The 20,569-nt window shown below is 45.7% G+C and overlaps 1 protein-coding gene across 4 annotated transcripts in view; it reads right to left on the reverse strand.

Annotated features, from left to right (window-relative positions):
* rapsn (receptor-associated protein of the synapse, 43kD) overlaps positions 1–20,569 on the reverse strand; it is a 129,759-nt gene that overhangs the window by 67,703 nt on the left and 41,487 nt on the right. For 3 of the 4 annotated variants that reach the window (XM_078220312.1, XM_078220310.1, XM_078220309.1), the window contains one exon: positions 4,522–4,644. The exons of the other annotated variant lie outside the window; for it this stretch is intronic. In XM_078220312.1, coding sequence (XP_078076438.1) covers positions 4,522–4,644 — 123 coding nt within the window. The remainder of the gene's footprint in view (positions 1–4,521; positions 4,645–20,569) is intronic. 4 annotated transcript variants of the gene reach the window in all.

Genomic DNA, 20,569 nt, shown 5'->3' on the forward strand with positions numbered 1-20,569 from the left:
CGTCAGTGGTGGTGGAGGCAAACTCAATAGGGTCTTTTAAGAGACTCCTGGATGAGTACATGGGACTTAATAGGATGGAGGGTTATAGGTAGGCCTAAAAGGTAGGGATATGTTCGGCACAACTTGTGGGGCCAAAGGGCCTGTTTTGTGCTGTAGTTTTTCTATGTTTCTATCTGCATAACTGAACTTTTTCATCCCTGGATCATTCTTGCAAACCTCTTCTGCACTCTGTTTTCACAACCTTCCTATGGTGTGGAGCCCAGAACTGTAGCCAATATCCCAGCTGAGATCTAACTAGTGTCTTGTATAATTTCAGCATAACCTCCTTGCTCTTGTACTCTATGGCCCTATTAATAAAGCCCAGAATACTATTTGCTTTATTAACTGCTCTTTCCATCTGTCCTGCCATCTTCAATGATCTATATACATATACACCCAGCTCCCTCTGCTCCTGCACCCCTTAAGAATTTTACCTCTTATTTTAGATTGTTACTCCATGTTTTTCCTACCAAACTGCATCACTCACATATCTCCGCATTGAATTTCATCTGCCATCTCACTGTCCACTTCACCAACTTGTCTGTCCTTTTGAAGTTCTACACTATCCTCTTCACAGGTAACAATGCTTCCAAGTTGGTGTCAATGCTTCCAAGTTGGGCCAAATGGCCTCTTTCTGCACTGTAGGGTTTCTATGATTTTCTATGATCTTTGAAAATGAAAAAACTGAAATTGTCCTCTACACACTAAGATCTAGATCATTAATATATATCAGGAAAAGCAAGGGTACCAATACAGAGGAATTCCATCGCTAACCTTCCTCCAGCCTGAAAAATATCTATTGACCGTTACTCTCTGCTTTCTATTATTCAGCCAATTTTGTATCCATGTTGCTGCTGTCCCTTTTATTCCATGAGCTGTAACATTTCTTACAAGTTTTTCAAACTGGAGGCCTGTGACCAGCGGTGTGCCTCAGGGATCAGTGCTGGGTCCACTGTTATTTGTCATTTATATTAATGATTTGGATGAGAATATAGGAGGCATGGTTACTAAGTTTGCAGATGACACTAAGATTGATGGCATAGTGGACAGTGAAGAAAGTTATCTCCAATTGCAACGGGATCTTGATCAACTGGGCCAGTGGGCTGATGAATGGCAGATGGAGTTTAATTTAGATAAATCCGAGGTGATGCATTTTGGTAGATTGAACGAGGGCAGGACTTACTCAGTTAATGGTAGGGCATTGGGGAGAGTTACAGAACAAAGAGGTCCAGGGGTACATATTCATAGCTCCTTGAAAGTGGAGTCACAGGTGGACAGAGTGGTGAAGAAGGCATTCGGCATGCTTGGTTTCATCGGTCAGAACACTGAATACAGGAGTTGGGATGTCTTGTTGAAGTTGTACAAGACATTGGTAAGGTCACACTCGGAATACTGTGTGCAATTCTGGTCACCCTATTATAGAAAGGATATTATTAAACTAGAAAGAGTGCAGAAAAGATTTACTAGGATGCTACCGGGACTTGATGGATTGAGATATAAGGAGAGGCTGGATAGACTGGGACTTTTTTCTCTGGAGCGTAGGAGGCTGAGGGGTGATCTTATAGAGGTCTATAAAATAATGAAGGGCACAGATCAGCTAGATAGTCAATATCTTTTCCCAAAGGTAGGGGAGTCTAAAACTAGAGGACATAGGTTTAAGCTGAGAGGGGAGAGATACAAAAGTATCCAGAGGGGTAATTTTTTCACACAGAGGGTGGTGAGTGTCTGGAACAAGCTGTCAGAAGTAGTAGTCGAGGTGGGTACAATTTTGTCTTTTAAAAAGCGTTTAGGTAGTTACATGGAAGGACCTGAAGAGAGATCTAAGAAGAGCCAGGAGGGGACATGAGAAGTCTTTGGCAGGTAGGATCGAGGAAAACCCTAAAGCTTTCTATAGGTATGTCAGGAATAAAAGAATGACTCGGGTAAGATTAGGGCCAGTCAAGGACAGTAGTGGGAAGTTGTGCGTGGAGTCCGAAGAGATAGGAGAGGCGCTAAATGAATATTTTTCGTCAGTATTCACACAGGAAAAATACAATGTTGTCGAAGAGATACAGGCTATTAGACTAGACGGGATTGAGGTTCATAAGGAGGAGGTGTTAGCAATTCTGGAAAGTGTGAAAATAGATAAGTCCCCTGGACCAGATGGGATTTATCCTAGGATTCTCTGGGAAGCTAGGGAGAAGATTGCAGAGCCTTTGGCTTTGATCTTTAAGTCGTCATTGTCTACAGGAATAGTGCCTGAAGACTGAAGGATAGCAAATGTTGTCCCCTGGTTCAAGAAGGGGAGTAGAGACAACCCTGGTAATTATAGACCAGTGAGTCTTACTTCTGTTGTGGGCAAAGTTTTGGAAAGTATTATAAGAGATAGGATTTATAATCATCTAGAAAGGAACAATTTGATTAGGGATAGTCAATACGGTTTTGTGAAAGGTAGGTCGTGCCTCACAAACCTTATTGAGTTCTTTGAGAAGGTAACCAAAGAGGTGGATGAGGGTAAAGCAGTTGATGTGGTGTATATGGATTTCAGTAAAGCATTTGATAAGGTTCCCCACGGTAGGCTATTGCGGAAAATACGGAGGCATGGGATTGAGGGTGATTTTGCGGTTTGGATCAGAAATTGGCTAGCTGTAAGAAGACAGAGGGTGGTGGTTGATAGGAAATGTTCATCCTGGAGTTCAGTTACTAGTGGTGTACCGCAAGGATCTGTTTTGGGGCCACTGCTGTTGGTCATTTTTATAAATGACCTGGATGAGGGCGTAGAAGGCTGGGTTAGTAAATTTGCGGATGACACTAAAGTCAGTGGAGTTGTGGACAGTGCGGAAGGATGTTGCAGGTTACAGAGGAACATAGATAAGCTGCAGAGCTGGGCTGAGAGGTGGCAAATGGAGTTTAATGCGGAAAAGTGTGAGGTGATTCACTTTGGAAGGAGTAACAAGAATACAGAGTACTGGGCTAATGGTAAGATTCTTGGTAGTGTGGATGAGCAGAGAGATCTCGGTGTCCATGTGCACAGATCCCTGAAAGTTGGCACCCAAGTTGATAGGGTTGTTAAGAAGGCGTACGGTGTGTTAGCTTTTATTGGTAGAGGGATTGAGTTTCAGAGCCATGATGTCATATTGCAGCTGTACAAAACTCTGGTGAAGCCACACTTGGAGTATTGTGTACAGTTCTGGTCGCCGCATTATTGGAAGGATGTGGAAGCATTGGAAAGGGTGCAGAGGAGATTTACCAGGATGTTGCCTGGTATGGTGGGAAGGTCTTATGAGGAAAGGCTGAGTGACTTGAGGTTGTTTTCGTTAGAGAGAAGAAGGTTAAGAGGTGACTTAATAGAGGTATACAAGATGATTAGATAGGGTGGACAGTGAGAGTCTTTTTCCTCAGATGGTGATGGCTAACACGAGGGGACAGAGCTTTAAATTGAGGGGTGATAGATATAGGACAGATGTCAGAGGTAGGTTCTTTACTCAGAGAGTAGTAAGGCGTGGAATGCCCTGCCTGCAACAGTAGTGGACTCGTCAACATTAAGGGCATTTAAAGGGTCATTGGATAAACATATGGATGATGTTGGAATAGTGCAGGTTAGATGGGCTTTAGATTGGTTTCACAGGTCGGCACAACATCGAGGGCCTATGGGCCTGTACTGCGCTGTAATGTTCTATGTTCTATGGGTATGATGGATATGGAGGGATATGGGCCAAATGCAGGCAATTGGGATTAACTTAGGGGTTTTTAAAAAAAGGGCGGCATGGACAAGTTGGGCCGAAGGGCCTGTTTCCACACTGCAAACCTCTATGACTCTATAAGTTCATTGTGTGGCACTGTATTGAATGCCTTCTGAAAGTCTATGTACACCACATCAATAGCATCACCCTCATCGACCCTTTCTGCTACCTCCTCAAACAACTCCAGCAAGTTAACTAAACATGATTTCCCCTTTAGAAATCTATGCTTGCTTTTCTTAATCAACCCATATTTTTTGATGTGACTACTAATTCCATGCTGAATAATTGTTTCCAGAAGCTTGCCCACCACTGCTATTAAATGGACTGGCCTGCAATTGCTGGTCTTATCTTTACAACCTTTTTGAACAAGGGTGTAACATGAGCAAAGATTAGTGGGTGAATGGTGTGTTCATGGCACTGACAATGTGGATCTCTTTTCTCATGAATAAAGAAAGCTGAAGGTTGACCTTATTGAGGTCTTTAAAATTATGGCAGTTTTTGCCTCCCCGTGGGTGAAGTTTAGTGCCCAGACCAGAGAGTTGGTACCTTTGCTGGCTGGCAAAGTATAGTCAATTTCTCATCTGCTGGTGCTCTGCCAATCCAGCTCAATAGTCACAGACAAGTGTGGCACTGAAATAATGTCTAGCCTGCAAGATATGCCCACTGGCCACCTTTATAAATCACTGTCACCCACACAGTGTGCACTAAGTTAAAGGTTAGCACAGGGACCAGCTAGCCAGTTCTGGATCATGTTTCCTACCTTGTCCTGCTCCTTTCGAAGAAGCCAACATTTTGCAATTCCCATCAGGACCTGTGCCTGGCCCAGGCGATTCCCGATCTCCACCATGATGCTGAGTGCAGAGTCATACCGAGGTAACGCTTTCTGCAAAAAATGCGTCAAGTTTCAGTCAGACTGGCCATGGCATTCCCTCCCAGCTGGGTGAGTCACTGATAAACCATCATGGAGCTCCATGGATCATTGTACTACAATGACTCTTGGCCTTAGTTTCATAATTTGAAAGACCCAGCTACAAAATTCATGAAAAGACTGCTAGTTCACACAGTATGAAAAAGACAGGCAGCTGAGAGTTCCAGGCAGTTGACTAGAAAACGGGATCTATCCATTTGTCACTCTAACATCACTTATTTCCATGCTTTTCCATGGTGGGACTGGACTCGCATCATTGCAATGAAAGCTGTTATCATCGTTGATGCTTTTTAACCTGTCCCTCATCAGTGTCAGTTCCTCAAAACAAGTCTTGAGTATCCTCAGGAGATTCAGCAGACTAATCCATACAATCCCTACAATGCAGAAAGAGGCCATTTAGCCCATCTTGTCTGCACTGACTCTCCAAAAGAGCATTCCACTCAGACTCAATCTCTTCATCCTATCCCTGTCATCCCACACATTTAGCATGGCCAATCCATCTGACCTGCACATCTTTGGACTTTGGGAAGAAACTGGAACACCCAGAAGAAACTCAAGCAGAAGTGAGGAGAATGTGCAAACTCCATACAGACCCAAGGCCGGAATTGAACCCGGGTCCCTGCTACTGTGAGGCAGCAGCGCTGACCACTGTGCCACCGTGCTGCCCAGAGCAACAGCTCTTTGGGCAGAGAGCTGGCGAGATGCCCTGAAAAAGACTGGAGTTCCCAAGGCAGGGAGAGATCTCTCTCTCTCTACCTCTCTCTCCTTCCAGTGTTGTCACTTGTGTCTGCAATACAGTTTACGTGGTCATTCAGTTTTGTAGTCAGTTTATCTGTTTACTGAAACAGGCAGCAGACATTCTGGGATTCACAACATTTTATTGTGATACTGTTGTTCAGTAAAAAATGACCAGTTTCTATTCTTCCCATCTGGATGCTCTCGCTGTGCTACCGTGCCGCCCCTACAACAAAGTCTATGGATCCTGACAACATTCCAGCAATAGTACTGAACACTTGTGCTTCAGAACTTCCTGTTTCCCTAGTCAAGCTGTTCCAAGACAGTTACAACACTGGCATCTACCCGGCAATGTGCAAAATTGCCCAGGTATGTCCTGTACACAAGAAACAAGACAAATCCAACCCGGCCAATTACCACCCCATCAATCTAACCTCGACCATCAGTAAAGTGATGGAAGGAATCATCAACAGCACTATCAAGCAGCAGTTACCCAGCAATAACCTGCTCACGGACATTCAGTTTGGATTCTGCCAGGATCACTCAGCTCCTGACCTCATTACAGCCTTGGTTCAAACATGGACAAAAGAGCTGAATGCCAGAGGTGGGGTGAGAGTGACTGTCCTTGACATCAAGGCAGCATTTGACTGAGTATGGCATCAAGGATAATAAATAGAACATTCTCAGGATGGCAGGCTGTGACTAATGGGGTATCAGTTGGATCAGTGCCAGGGCCCCAGTTGTTTATATCAATGATTTGGAGGTGGGGACCAAATGCGATGTTTCCAAATTTACTAATGACATCAAACTGGGTGGGAATGTAATTTGTGAGGAGGATGCAAGGAGGCTTCAATAGGATTTGGACAGGCTAAGTAAATGGGCTAGAACATGGCAGATGAAATATGATGTGAATAAGTCTGAAGTTATTCACTTTGGCAGAAAAAAATAAGGCAGAATATTTCTGAAATAGAGAGAGACCTGGGAAGTGAGGTTGTCCAAACAGACCAGTGTGTCCTTGTTCATGAGTAACTGAAAGCAAGCATGCAGCTACAGCAAGCAATTAGGATGGTAAATGGTATGTTAACCTTCATTGCAAGAGGCGTTGAGTACAAGAGCAAAGAAGTTTTGCTGCAATTATATAGAGCTTTGGTGAGACCTCACCTGGAATATTGTGGAAAGTTTTGGTCTCCTTATCTAAGGAAGGATATGCATAGGTCTTCACTATAGAGGATATAAGTATCATCCCAGAAATAGCTGTAAATCAAGAAATGGAAGAGAAGAAGGAACTCAGGAAAATTACAAATACCGGGGAAATTGCACTTTGTTGCAATGAAAGCTGTCAAATCCTGGTCTTGCTGGACTTCATCCTAAAGTCTCAAAAGAAATTGGAAAATGGCAAATGTAATGCCATTATTCAAAAAGGGAGGGAAACAGAAAGCAGAAACTACAGCCAGTTAGCCTAACATCTGGCAGAGGGAAAATGTTAGAAGCTATTATTAAATGAATTATTGCAGGGCACTAGGATAAGCTCAAGGTAATCAGGCAGAGTCAATATGGTTTTGTGAAAAGAAAATCATATTTAACCAATGTACTTGGATTTCCAGAAGGCATTTGATAAAGATCCACATCAAAGATTATTGCAGAAAATAAAAGCTCATGGTGTAGGGGGTAAAATATTGGTATGGAAGGAAGATTGGCTAGCTGAAAGGAAACAGAATAGTCATGAGGCTATTTGGCCCATCGAGTCTGCACTGACATTCTCTGATAGCCAGGCCCTTTTCCCCCACCCCATCCCCATAACCCCCCACATTTACCATAGCTAATCCACCAAACCTGCATATCTTTAGATACTAAGGGGCAATTTAGCATGGCCAATCCACCTAACCTACACATCTTTGGAGTGTGGGAGGAAACCAGAGCACAGGGAGGAAACTCACGCAGACACGGAGAGAATATGCAAACTCCACACAGTCACCCAAGGCCAGAATTGAACCCAGGTCTCTGGCACTGAGGCAGCAGTGCTAAACACAGTGCCATCATGCTGTGTGGGCAAAGGTGAAACTGTCCATTTTGGTAGGAAGAATAAAAAGTATATTATCTAAATGGTGAGAGATTGCAGAGCTCTGAGATTCAGAGGGATCTGGGTGTCCTCGTGCATGAATTGCAAAAAGCCAGTACACAGGTACAGCAAGTAATTAGGAAAACTAATAGAATGTTATTGTTTATTGTGAGAGGAATTGAATACAAAGGTAGTGAGGTTGTGCTTCAGTTATACAGGGCATTGATGAGACCACATAAAGAACAAAAGAACAAAGAACAGTACAGCACAGGAAACAGGCCCTTCGGCCCTCCAAGCCTGTGCCGCTCCTTGGTCCAACTAGACCAGAACTGGACGCAGTACTCCAAATGTGGCCTAACCAGCGTTCTATACAGCTGCATCATCAGACTCCAGCTTTTATACTCTATACCCCATCCTATAAAGGCAAGCATTCCATATGCCTTCTTCACCACCTTCTCCACCTGTGTTGCCACCTTCAAGGATTTGTGGACTTGCACTCCTAGGTCCCTCTGTGTTTCTATACTCTTGATGACTCTGCCATTTATTGTATAACTCCTCCCTACATTATTTCTTCCAAAATGCATCACTTCGCATTTATCCGGATTAAATTCCATCTGCCACCTCTTTGCCCAATTTTCCAGCCTATCTATATCCTGCTGTATTGCCCGACAATGCTCATCGCTATCCGCAAGTCCAGCCATCTTCGTGTCATCTGCAAACTTGCTGATAACACCAGTTACACCTTCTTCCAAATCATTTACATATATCACAAATAGCAGAGGTCCCAGTACAGAGCCCTGCGGAACACCACTGGTCACAGACCTCCAGCCGGAAAAAGACCCTTCGACCGCTACCCTCTGTCTCCTATGACCTATGACCACATCTGGAGTATCAGGTACAGAATTGGACTCTTTATTTAAGGAAAGATGTAAACATGATAGAAACTGTTCAGAGAAGGTTTACGAGACAAATAACCAGGAATGGGCAGGTTGACTTATGAGGAAAGGTTGAAGAGGTTAGGTTTGTATCCACTGGAGTTTCGAAGAGTAAGAGGTGATATGATTGAAACATATGAGATCCTGAGGGGTCTTGACAGGGTGGATGTGGAGAGGATGTTGCCTCTTGTGGGAAAATCTAGAATTAGGGGCCACTGTTAAAAATAAGGGGTCACTCATTTAAGACGGGATGAGGAGAATTTTTTTCTGAGTTGAGAATCTCTGGAACTCTCTTCCTCAAAAGACAGTGGAAGCAGAGTCTTTGAATATTTCTAAGGCACAGGTAGAGAGATTCTTGATTAACCACGTTGGGGGGTGGGGGGGGGTGAAAGGTTATCAGGAGGATAGGCAGGAATATGGGGTTGAAGTTAGAATCAGATCAGCCACAATCTTACTGAATGATGGAGCAGGCTCAAGGGACCGAGTGGCCTACTCCTGCTCCTAATTTGTATGTTCAGAGAGGGAGTGCAACGGAGGTTCACCAGATTAATCCCAGCGATGGCGGGATTGTCTTACGAGGAGAGATTGTGGAGACTGGGTCTATTATTCTCTAGAGTTTTGAAAAATGAGAGGTGACCTCATTGAAACTTTTTAAAATCTTACAGTGCTCAACAAGGTAGATTCAGGAAGGATGTTCCCCCTGGCTGGGGAGGTCTGAAACCAGGTGTACTGTCTCAAAATAAAGGAAAGGCCATTTAGAACTGAGATGAGAAGGAATTTCTTCACTCAGAGGGTGCTAAATCTTTAGAATTCTCTAGTCCAGAAGGATATGGAAGCTCAGTCACTGAGAATGTGTGAAACAGAAATTCATAGACTAAAGGAATCAAGGGACATGGGATCGTGAGGGTAAGTGGCATTGAGGGAAGTGATCAGCCATGATCAAATTGAATGGCAGAGCAGACTTGATGGGCTGAATGGCCTATTTTTGTTCCAATCTTCCTCCTTGCGATGACAGAACCCCCACACAAAACTCAGAGAGACTTGTTGCTCTTTGTTTGTCAACTAGCATAGGCCCATTAAACCTCATGAGCATTGCCCCAACACTCATCTCCACCCCAGATGTCAAGGACAATCTGAGGCTCATGTGGCTGTGATCAGGTAGAATTCCCAGCACTGAGGGATTGTATCTTCCTAGGAATTTCAGCAGAAGGCTGGGTACCGACTACACAATTTGGCCAATATACACAGGACACCAGGAAATCAGCAAGCTCAACAAAAATGGACAGAGGTTGTTGGAGCTATGCTGTTACCATGGAAGAACAGCTTCTTCCAAACAAAGTCGGGCCAAAAGGTATCCTGGAGGCATCTGAGATCACATCCCAGACAACAGCTAGATATCATCACTAGATGTACCACCTTCAACAATGTCCTCATCAAGGCAAACTTTAGTGGGATTAGGCAGAAATTGGCAGCTGTTGATTGGGAGAGGCTTTTTGAGGGTAAATCCACATCTGGCATGTGGGAGTCTTTTAAGGAACAGTTGTTAGGGCTGCAGGATAGGCATGTGCCTGTAAAAAAGGATAGGAAGGGTAGGATTCGAGAACCGTGGATAACCAGGGAAATTGAGGGATTGGTCAAAAAGAAAAGAGAGGTGTACGTTAGGTCCAGGCAGCTAAAAATGGAGGGAGCTCTGGAGGAATACAAAGAAAGTAGGAAAGAACTCTTTGTAGCAGTAAGTTATATGGAGGGGATGGAAGTGAAGGCAGTGCAATGTACCTCCTGCAGAATGTTTGAGGTGAGGGACACCGTCAGTGTCCCTGCTGATTACACCTGTGGGAGGTGCACCCATCTGCAGCTCCTCCAAGACCGCGTTAGTGAGCTGGAGCTAGAGTTGGATGAGCTTAGGGTCATCAGAGAGGCAGAGAGGGCCGTAGACACAAGCTTCAGGGATATAGTTGCTCCAGGGAATGAAAATAGATGGGTGACAGTGAGAGGGACTGGGAGGAAGCAGTCGGTGCGGGGATCCCCTGTGGTCGTTCCCCTTAGCAACAAGTATTCCACTTTGGATACAGGTGAGGGGGGCGACCTACCAGTGGTAAGCCACAGTGACCAGATCGCCAGCGCTGAGTCCGTCCCTGTGGCTCAGAAGGGAAAGGGGGAGAGCGGTAGAGCTATAGTTATTGGGGACTCGTTTGTGAGAGGGATAGATAGGAGGTTCTGTGGCAACAAGAGAGACTCACGGATGGTATGTTGCCTCCCGGATGCCAGGGTCCGTGACATCTCCGACCGTGTCTTCAGGATTCTAAAGGGGGAGGGGGAACAGTCACAAGTCGTGGTGCACGTCGGCACCAAAGACATAGGTAAGAGAGGGGACGGGGATTTAAAACAGGAATTCAGGGAGCTAGGGTGGAAGCTGAGAGCCAGGACAAAACAGGTTGTCCTCTCTGGTATGTTGCCGGTGCCACGGGATAGCGAGTTGAGGAACAGGGAGAGAGTGCAGTTAAACACATAGAACATAGAACATAGAACATTACAGCGCAGAACAGGCCCTTCGGCCCACGATGTTGCACCGACCAGTTAAAAAAAAACTGTGACCCTCCAACCTAAACCAATTTCTTTTCGTCCATGAACCTATCTACGGATCTCTTAAACGCCCCCAAACTAGGCGCATTTACTACTGATGCTGGCAGGGCATTCCAATCCCTCACCACCCTCTGGGTAAAGAACCTACCCCTGACATCGGTTCTATAACTACCCCCCCTCAATTTAAAGCCATGCCCCCTCGTGCTGGATTTCTCCATCAGAGGAAAAAGGCTATCACTATCCACCCTATCTAAACCTCTAATCATCTTATATGTTTCAATAAGATCCCCTCTTAGCCGCCGCCTTTCCAGCGAAAACAATCCCAAATCCCTCAGCCTCTCCTCATAGGATCTCCCCTCCATACCAGGCAACATCCTGGTAAACCTCCTCTGCACCCTCTCCAAAGCCTCCACATCCTTCCTGTAATGTGGGGACCAGAACTGCACACAGTACTCCAAGTGCGGCCGCACCAGAGTTGTGTACAGTTGCAACATAACGCTACGACTCCTAAATTCAATCCCCCTACCAATAAACGCCAAGACACCATATGCCTTCTTAACAACCTTATCTACTTGATTCCCAACTTTCAGGGATCTATGCACACATACACCTAGATCCCTCTGCTCCTCCACACTATTCAAAGTCCTCCCGTTAGCCCTATACTCAACACATCTGTTATTCCTACCAAAGTGAATTACCTCACACTTCTCCGCATTAAACTCCATCCGCCACCTCTCGGCCCAACTTTGCAACCTGTCTAAGTCTTCCTGCAAACTACGACACCCTTCCTCACTGTCTACCACACCACCGACTTTGGTGTCATCAGCAAATTTGCTAATCCACCCAACTATACCCTCATCCAGATCATTAATAAATATTACAAACAGCAGTGGCCCCAAAACAGATCCCTGAGGTACACCACTTGTAACCGCACTCCATGATGAATATTTACTATCAACCACCACCCTCTGTTTCCTATCCGCTAGCCAATTCCTGATCCAATTTCCTAGATCACCCCCAATCCCATACATCTGCATTTTCTGCAAAAGCCTACCATGGTGAACCTTATCAAACATGGATGCAGGGATGGTGTAGGAGGGAGGGTTTCAGCTATGTGGATAATTGGAACACTTTCTGGGGAAGGTGGGACCTGTACCAACAGGACGGGGTGCACCTGAACCAGAGGGGCACCAATATCCTGGGAGGGAAATTTGCTACAGCTCTTCGGTGGGGTTTAAACTAATTTGTCTGGGAGATGGGAAAAGGAGTTGTAGTCCGGAGGTCAGTGAGTGTAGTGAGGTTCTGGGAAGGGTATCATGGTCAAAGGTGGGTACCAGCAGACAAGAAGGTGGGTTGAAGTGTGTCTACTTCAATGCAAGGAGCATCCGAAATAAGGCAGGTGAACTTGGGGCGTGGATTGGTACTTGGGACTACGATGTTGTGGCCATTACGGAGACATGGGTAGAACAAGGACAGGAATGGTTGTTGGAAGTTCCGGGGTATAGATGTTTCAGTAAGTGTAGGGTAGCTGGTAAAAGAGGTGGAGGAGTGGCACTGTTAATCAAGGAGAGTGTAACGGCTGCGGAAAGGCACTTCGAGGGGGATCTGCCTACAGAGGTAATATGGGCTGAGGTTAGGAATAGGAAAGGAGCGGTCACGTTGTTAGGAGTTTACTATAGGCCCCCAAATAGTAATAGAGATGTGGAGCAAGAAATTGCTAAGCAGATTATGGATAGGTGTGGGGGTCACAGGGTAGTTGTCATGGGGGACTTTAACTTTCCAAATATTGATTGGAGCCTTTATAGGTCGAATAGTTCGGATGGGGCAGTTTTTGTGCAGTGTGTGCAGGAGGGGTTCCTGACACTATATTTGGATAAGCCGACAAGAGGTGGGGCCACATTGGATTTGGTACTGGGAAATGAACCGGGCCAAGTGTTAGATTTGGTTGTGGGAGAGCACTTTGGAGATAGTGACCACAATTCGGTGTCTTTTGTGATTGCAATGGAGAGGGAGAGGGCCATGCGGCAGGGCATAGTTTACAATTGGGGGAGAGGTAATTATGATGCAATCAGGCGGGAATTAGGAAGCATAGGATGGGAACAAAAATTGTCAGAGAAAGGCACTAATGAAAAGTGGAATTTTTTCAAGGAACAAATACTGCGTGTCCTTGATAGGTATGTCCCTGCCAGGCAGAGAGGAAATGGCCGAGTGAGGGAACCATGGTTCACAAAAGAGGTGGAATGTCTTGTCAAGAGGAAGAAGGAAGCATATGTAAGGTTGAGAAAACAAGGTTCAGTTGGGTCGATGGAGGCTTACAAGTTAGCAGGAAATGAGCTGAAAAAGGGGCTTAGGAGAGCTAGGAGGGGGCATGAGAAGTCCTTGGCGGGTCGGATGAAGGAAAACCCCAAGGCTTTTTACTCTTATGTGAGCAATAAAAGAATGACCAGGGTGAGGTTGGGGCCGGTCAAGGACAGTAGTGGGAACTTGTGTATGGAGTCAGAAGAGATAGGAGAGGTGATGAATGAATACTTTTCTTCGGTGTTCACCAAGGAGAGGGGCCATGTTTTTGAGGAAGAGAGGGTGTCACAGGCTGATAGGCTGGAGGAAGTAGATGTTCGGAGGGAAGATGTACTAGCAATTTTGAATAAACTGAAAGTTGATAAGTCCCCTGGGTCTGATGAAATATATCCTAGGAGTCTTTGGGAGGCAAGGGATGAGATAGCAGAGCCTTTGGCATTGATCTTTGCATCCTCACTGTCCACGGGGGTGGTGTCAGAGGACTGGAGAGTGGCGAATGTGGTTCCTCTGTTTAGGAAAGGGAATAGAAATGACCCTGGTAATTATAGGCCGGTTAGTCTTACTTCGGTGGTCGGTAAGTTGATGGAAAAGTTCCTCAGGGATAGGATTTACGACCATTTAGAAAGATGCAGCTTAATCCAGGATAGTCAGCACGGATTTGTGAAGGGCAAGTCTTGCCTCACAAATTTGATAGAATTTTTTGAGGAGGTAACTAAGTATGTAGATGAAGGTAGTGCAGTTGATGTCATATACATGGATTTTAGTAAGGCGTTTGATAAAGTCCCCCATGGTCGGCTCATGAAGAAAGTAAGGAGGTGTGGGATAGAGGGAAGTTTGGCCGATTGGATAGGTAACTGGCTATCTAACAGAAGACAGAGGGTGGTGGTGGATGGAAAATTTTCGGACTGGAAACCGGTTACCAGCGGAGTGCCACAGGGATCAGTGCTTGGTCCTCTGCTATTTGTCATTTTTATCAATGACTTGGAGGAGGGGGCTGAAGGGTGCATCAGTAAATTTGCTGATGACACCAAGATTGGTGGAGTAGTGGATGAGGTGGAGGGCTGTTGTCGGCTGCAAAGAGATATAGATAGGATGCAGAGCTGGGCTGAAAAATGGCAAATGGAGTTTAACCCTGACAAATGCGAGGTGATTCATTTTGGTAGGACAAATTTAAATGTGGATTACAGGGTCAAAGGTAGGGTTCTGAAGAATGTGGAGGAACAGAGAGATCTTGGGGTTCATATTCATAGATCTCTGAAGGTTGCCACTCAAGTGGATAGAGCTGTGAAGAAGGCCTATAGTGTGTTGGCGTTCATTAACAGGGGGTTTGAGTTTAAGAGCCGTGGGGTTATGCTGCAACTGTACAGGACCTTGGTGAGACCACATTTGGAATATTGTGTGCAGTTCTGGTCACCTCACTGTAAGAAGGATGTGGAGACACTGGAAAGAGTGCAAAGGAGATTTACCAGGATGCTGCCTGGTTTGGAGGGTAGGTCTTATGAGGAAAGGTTGAGGGAACTTGGGCTTTTCTCTTTGGAACGGAGGAGGTTGAGAGGAGACTTGATAGAGGTTTATAAGATGATGAAGGGGATAGATAGAGTGAACGTTCAAAGACTATTTCCTCGGGTGAATGGAGTGGTAACTAGGGGGCATAACTATAGGGTTCATGGTGGGAGATATAGGAAGGATGTCCGAGGTAGGTTTTTTACTCAGAGAGTGGTTGGGGTGTGGAATGGACTGCCTGCAGTGATAGTGGAGTCAGAAACTTTAGGGACATTTAAGAAGCTGTTGGACAGGCACATGGAGTACTTCGGGATGATAGGGAGGAAATAGCTTGATCTGGGTTTCAGACAAAGCTCGGCACAACAACGTGGGCTGAAGGGCCTGTTCCGTGCTGTACTGTTCTATGTTCTATGAACTCAAACGAGGAATTAGAAGGGCAAAAAGGGGTCACGAAATGTCCTTGGCAGCCAGGATTAAGGAGAATCCCAAGGCATTTTATTCATACGTTAGGAACAAAAGGGTTGTCAGGGAAAAAATTGGACCTCTCAGGGACAAAAGTGGGGAATTATGCTTGGAGCCCAAAGAAGTAGGGGAGATCCTAAATGAATATTTTGCGTCGGTATACACAAAGGAGAGGGATGTGTTGACTGGGAGTGTCTTGGAGGGGAGTGTTGACCTGTTAGCGAAAATCTCCATTACAAGGGAGGAAGTGTTAGGTTTTTTAGGGAATATAAAGACTGACAAATCCCCAGGGCCTGATGGAATCTATCCAAGGCTGCTCAGGGAGACGAGAGATGAAATCGCAGGGCCTCTGACGCAAATCTTTGTCTCGTCACTGGACACAGGTGAGGTCCCAGAGGGTTGGAGGATAGCTAATGTGGTCCCGTTATTTAAGAAGGGTAGGAAGGATAACCCGGGAAATTATAGGCCGGTGAGCTTGACGTCTGTGGTAGGGAAGTTGTTGGAGAGGATTCTTAGAGATAGGATGTATGCGCACTTAGAAAGGAATAAACTCATTAACAATAGTCAGCATGGTTTTGTGAGAGGGAGGTCATGCCTCACTAACCTGGTGGAGTTTTTTGAAGAAGTGACTAGAATGGTTGACGAGGGAAGGGCCACGGATGTCGTCTATATGGACTTTAGTAAAGCGTTTGACAAAGTCCCTCATGGTAGGTTGGTGCAAAAGGTTGGATCTCATGGGATAAAGGGGGAGGTGGCTAGATGGGTGGAGAACTGGCTTGGTCACAGAAGACAGAGGGTGGTAGTGGAAGGGTCTTTTTCCGGCTGGATGCCTGTGACTAGTGGTGTTCTGCAGGGCTCTGTATTGGGACCTCTGCTGTTTGTGATTTATATAAACGATCTGGAAGAAGGTGCAACTGGGGTGATCAGTAAGTTTGCGGATGACACGAAAATGGCTGGACTTGCAGATAGTGAGGAACATTGTCAGAGGCTACAGAAGGATATAGATAGGCTGGAAATTTGGGCAAAGAAATGGCAGATGGCGTTCAATCCAGATAAATGCGAAGTGATGCATTTTGGTAGAACTAACGTAGGGGGGATCTATACGATAAATGGCAGAACCATAAAGGGTGTAGATACGCAGAGGGACCTGGGTGAGCAAGTCCACAGATCCTTGAAGGTGACGTCACAGGTGGAGAAGGTAGTGAATAAGGCATATGGCATGCTTGCCTTTATAGGACGGGGCCTAGAGTATAAAAGTTGGGGTCTGATGTTGCAGTTGTATAGAACGTTGGTTCGGCCGCATTTGGAATACTGCGTCCAGTTCTGGTCGCCACACTACCGGAAGGACGTGGAGGCTTTAGAGAGAGTACAGAGGAGGTTTACCAGGATGTTGCCTGGTATGGAAGGGCTTAGTTATGAGGAGAGATTGGGTAAACTGGGGTTGTTCTCACTGGAAAGACGGAGGATGAGGGGTGACCTAATAGAGGTGTATAAAATTATGAAAGGTATAGATAGGGTGAACGGTGGGAAGCTTTTTCCCAGGTCGGTGGTGACGTTCACGAGGGGTCATAGGTTCAAGGTGAGGGCGGGGGAGGTTTAACACAGATATCAGAAGGACATATTTTACACAGAGGGTGGTGGAGGCCTAGAATGCGCTGCCAGGCAAGGTGGTGGAGGCGGACACACTGGGAACGTTTAAGACTTATCTAGATAGCCACATGAACGGAGTGGGAATAGAGGGATACAAAAGAATGGCCTAGTTTGGGCCAGGGAACGGCGCGGGCTTGGAGGGCCGAAGGGCCTGTTCCTATGCTGTATTGTTCTTTGTTCACTCATAGCTCCATTCCTGACTGTGACACTGACGATGTGGAGATGCCGGCGTTGGACTGGGGTAAACACAGTAAGAAGTCTCACAACACCAGGTTAAAGTCCAACAGGTTTATTTGGTAGCAAAATCCACTAGCTTTCGGAGCACTGTTCCTTCGTCAGATAAGCCCTGTTCACAAACAGGGCATATAAAGACACAAACTCAATTTACAAAATTATGGTTGGAATACGAATCTTTATAGGTAATCAAGTCTCAAAGGTACAACGTTGACAACGGATGAATGAACACCACTCGACAACCACCAGGCAAGAGTGTTCTCTTCGTGTTGGGGAACACTTCAGCAGTCACGGGCATTCAGCCTCTGATCTTCGGGTAAGCGTTCTCCAAGACGGCCTTTACGACACACGACAATGCAGAGTTGCTGAGCAGAGACTGATAGCCAAGTTCCACACACATGAGGACGGCCTCAACCGGGATCTTGGGTTCATGTCACATTATCTGTAACCCCCACGACTTGCCTAGGCTTGCAAAATCTCACTAACTGTCCTGGCTGGAGACAATACACATCTCTTTAACCTGTGCTTAACCCTCTCTCCACTCACATTGTCTGTACCTTTCAGACTTGATTACCTGTAAAGATTCGTATTCCAACCATTATTTTGTAAATTGAGTTTGTGTCTTTATATGCCCTGTTTGTGAACAGAACTCCCACTCACCTGATGAAGGAGCAGCGCTCCGAAAGCTAGTGGATTTTGCTACCAAATAAACCTGTTGGACTTTAACCTGGTGTTGTGAGACTTCTTACTGTGTGACACTGACCACAGTAAGAAGACCATAAAGAGACCAGGCAATTCAGCCCTTTGAGCCTGCTCCACCATTTAATAGGATCATGGCTGATCTGACATTCCTCACATCCACTTTCCTACCCTTTACTTGTAACTCTTGATTCTCTTACTGATCAAAAATATAACTATCTATGCCTTAAATATACACAAGGACTCTGTCCCCACGCTTCTCTGTGGAAAGGAGTTTCAAAGACTCACAACCCTTTGAGAGAAGAAATTCCTCCTCATCTCAGTCTTAAATTGGCACGTCTTTAAGCTGAGACTACGTCCTCTGGTCCTAGACTCTCCCATGAAGGGAAACATCCTCTCAGCATTTACACTGTCAAGCCCCTTAAGAATCCTGTATGTTTAATGAGATCACCTCTCATTCTTTGAAATTCCCAGCGAGTAGAATTCCAACCTTTCCTCATAAGACAATCCCTCCATTGTGGGGATCATCCCAGAGAATCTTCTCTGAACTGCCTCCAACGAAATAATATCTTATAAGGGGACTAAAACTGCTCACAGTACTCCAGATGTGGTCTCACCAGAACTTGTACAGTTGCAGCAAGACTTCCCTACTCTTATACTTGTAACAAGGGCAGACTTCAGTCAAAGAAACTATACCACTCTAAGAGGAAAGCTCACCCACGAATCAACACTTGCTGAGTTTTTTGAGAAAGTGACCAAGGAGGTGGATGGGGGCAGGGCAGTGGACGTGGTATATATGGATTTTAGTAAGGCGTTTGATAAGGTTCACCATGGTAGGCTTCTGCAGAAAATGCAGATGTATGGGATTGGGGGTGATCTAGGAAATTGGATCAGGAATTGGCTAGCGGATAGGAAACAGAGGGTGGTGGTTGATAGTAAATATTCATCATGGAGTGCGGTTACAAGTGGTGTACCTCAGGGATCTGTTTTGGGGCCACTGCTGTTTGTAATATTTATTAATGATCTGGATGAGGGTATAGTTGGGTGGATTAGCAAATTTGCTGATGACACCAAAGTCGGTGGTGTGGTAGACAGTGAGGAAGGGTGTCGTAGTTTGCAGGAAGACTTAGACAGGTTGCAAAGTTGGGCCGAGAGGTGGCGGATGGAGTTTAATGCGGAGAAGTGTGAGGTAATTCACTTTGGTAGGAATAACAGATGTGTTGAGTATAGGGCTAACGGGAGGACTTTGAATAGTGTGGAGGAGCAGAGGGATCTAGGTATATGTGTGCATAGATCCCTGAAAGTTGGGAATCAAGTAGATAAGGTTGTTAAGAAGGCATATGGTGTCTTGGCGTTTATTGGTAGGGGGATTGAATTTAGGAGTCGTAGCGTTATGTTGCAACTGTACACAACTCTGGTGCGGCCGCACTTGGAGTACTGTGTGCAGTTCTGGTCCCCACATTACAGGAAGGATGTGGAGGCTTTGGAGAGGGTGCAGAGGAGGCTTACCAGGATGTTGCCTGGTATGGAGGGGAGATCCTATGAGGAGAGGCTGAGGGATTTGGGATTGTTTTCGCTGGAAAGGCGGCGGCTAAGAGGGGATCTTATTGAAACATATAAGATGATTAGAGGTTTAGATAGGGTGGATAGTGATAGCCTTTTTCCTCTGATGGAGAAATCCAGCACGAGGGGGCATGGCTTTAAATTGAGGGGGGGTAGTTATAGAACCGATGTCAGGGGTAGGTTCTTTACCCAGAGGGTGGTGAGGGATTGGAATGCCCTGCCAGCATCAGTAGTAAATGCGCCTAGTTTGGGGGCGTTTAAGAGATCCGTAGATAGGTTCATGGACGAAAAGAAATTGGTTTAGGTTGGAGGGTCACAGTTTTTTTTTAACTGGTCGGTGCAACATCGTGGGCCGAAGGGCCTGTTCTGCGCTGTAATGTTCTATGTTCTATGTTCTATGAACCACTGAGCCAGAGAAGACCCAGGAGCTCCTCAACATCCTTGATCAGGATCTGCGTGTGCAGGTCCACAGTTCCTTAAAAGTGGCAACACAGGTGGCCAAGGTGATTAAGAAGGCATGTGGCATGCTTGCCTTCATCGGCTGTGGCACTGAGTAAAAGAGTTGGCAAATCATGTTGCAGCTATGTAAAACCTTGGATTAGGCCGCATTTGGAGTCGTGTATGCCATTCTGGTCACGACACTACCAGAAGGACGTGGAGGCTTTGGGGAGAGTGCAAAGAAGGTTCACCAGGATATTGCCTGGTCTCAACTTTGAGGAGTTGAATGAACGAGGATTTTTTTTCACTGGAAAGACGGAGGCTGAGGGGAGACCTGATTGAAGTCTACAAAATTGAGAGGCATAGACAGGGTGGCTAGTCAGAGGCTTTTTCCCAGGGTGGAAGTGTCAATTATAAGGGGGCACAGGTTCAAGGTGAGGGGGGAAAGTTTTTAAGGGAGATGTGTAGGGGAAGTTTTTCACACAGAGTGATGGGTGCCTGGAACACACTACCAGTGGGGGTGGTGGAAGCAGGCACATTAGCAACATTTAAGAGGCATCTGGATGAACCATAGAAACCATTGAAACCCTACAGCACAGAAAGAGGCCATTCGGCCCACCGACCACAATCCCACCCAGGCCCTACCCCCATATCCCTACATATTTATAGGAATGGGTACATGAATAGGAAGGGAATAGAGGGATAAGGTCCAAGTAAGGGC

Source organism: Mustelus asterias, chromosome 9, assembly GCF_964213995.1.
Source record: "Mustelus asterias chromosome 9, sMusAst1.hap1.1, whole genome shotgun sequence".
Classification (NCBI taxonomy): Eukaryota; Metazoa; Chordata; class Chondrichthyes; order Carcharhiniformes; family Triakidae; genus Mustelus; species Mustelus asterias.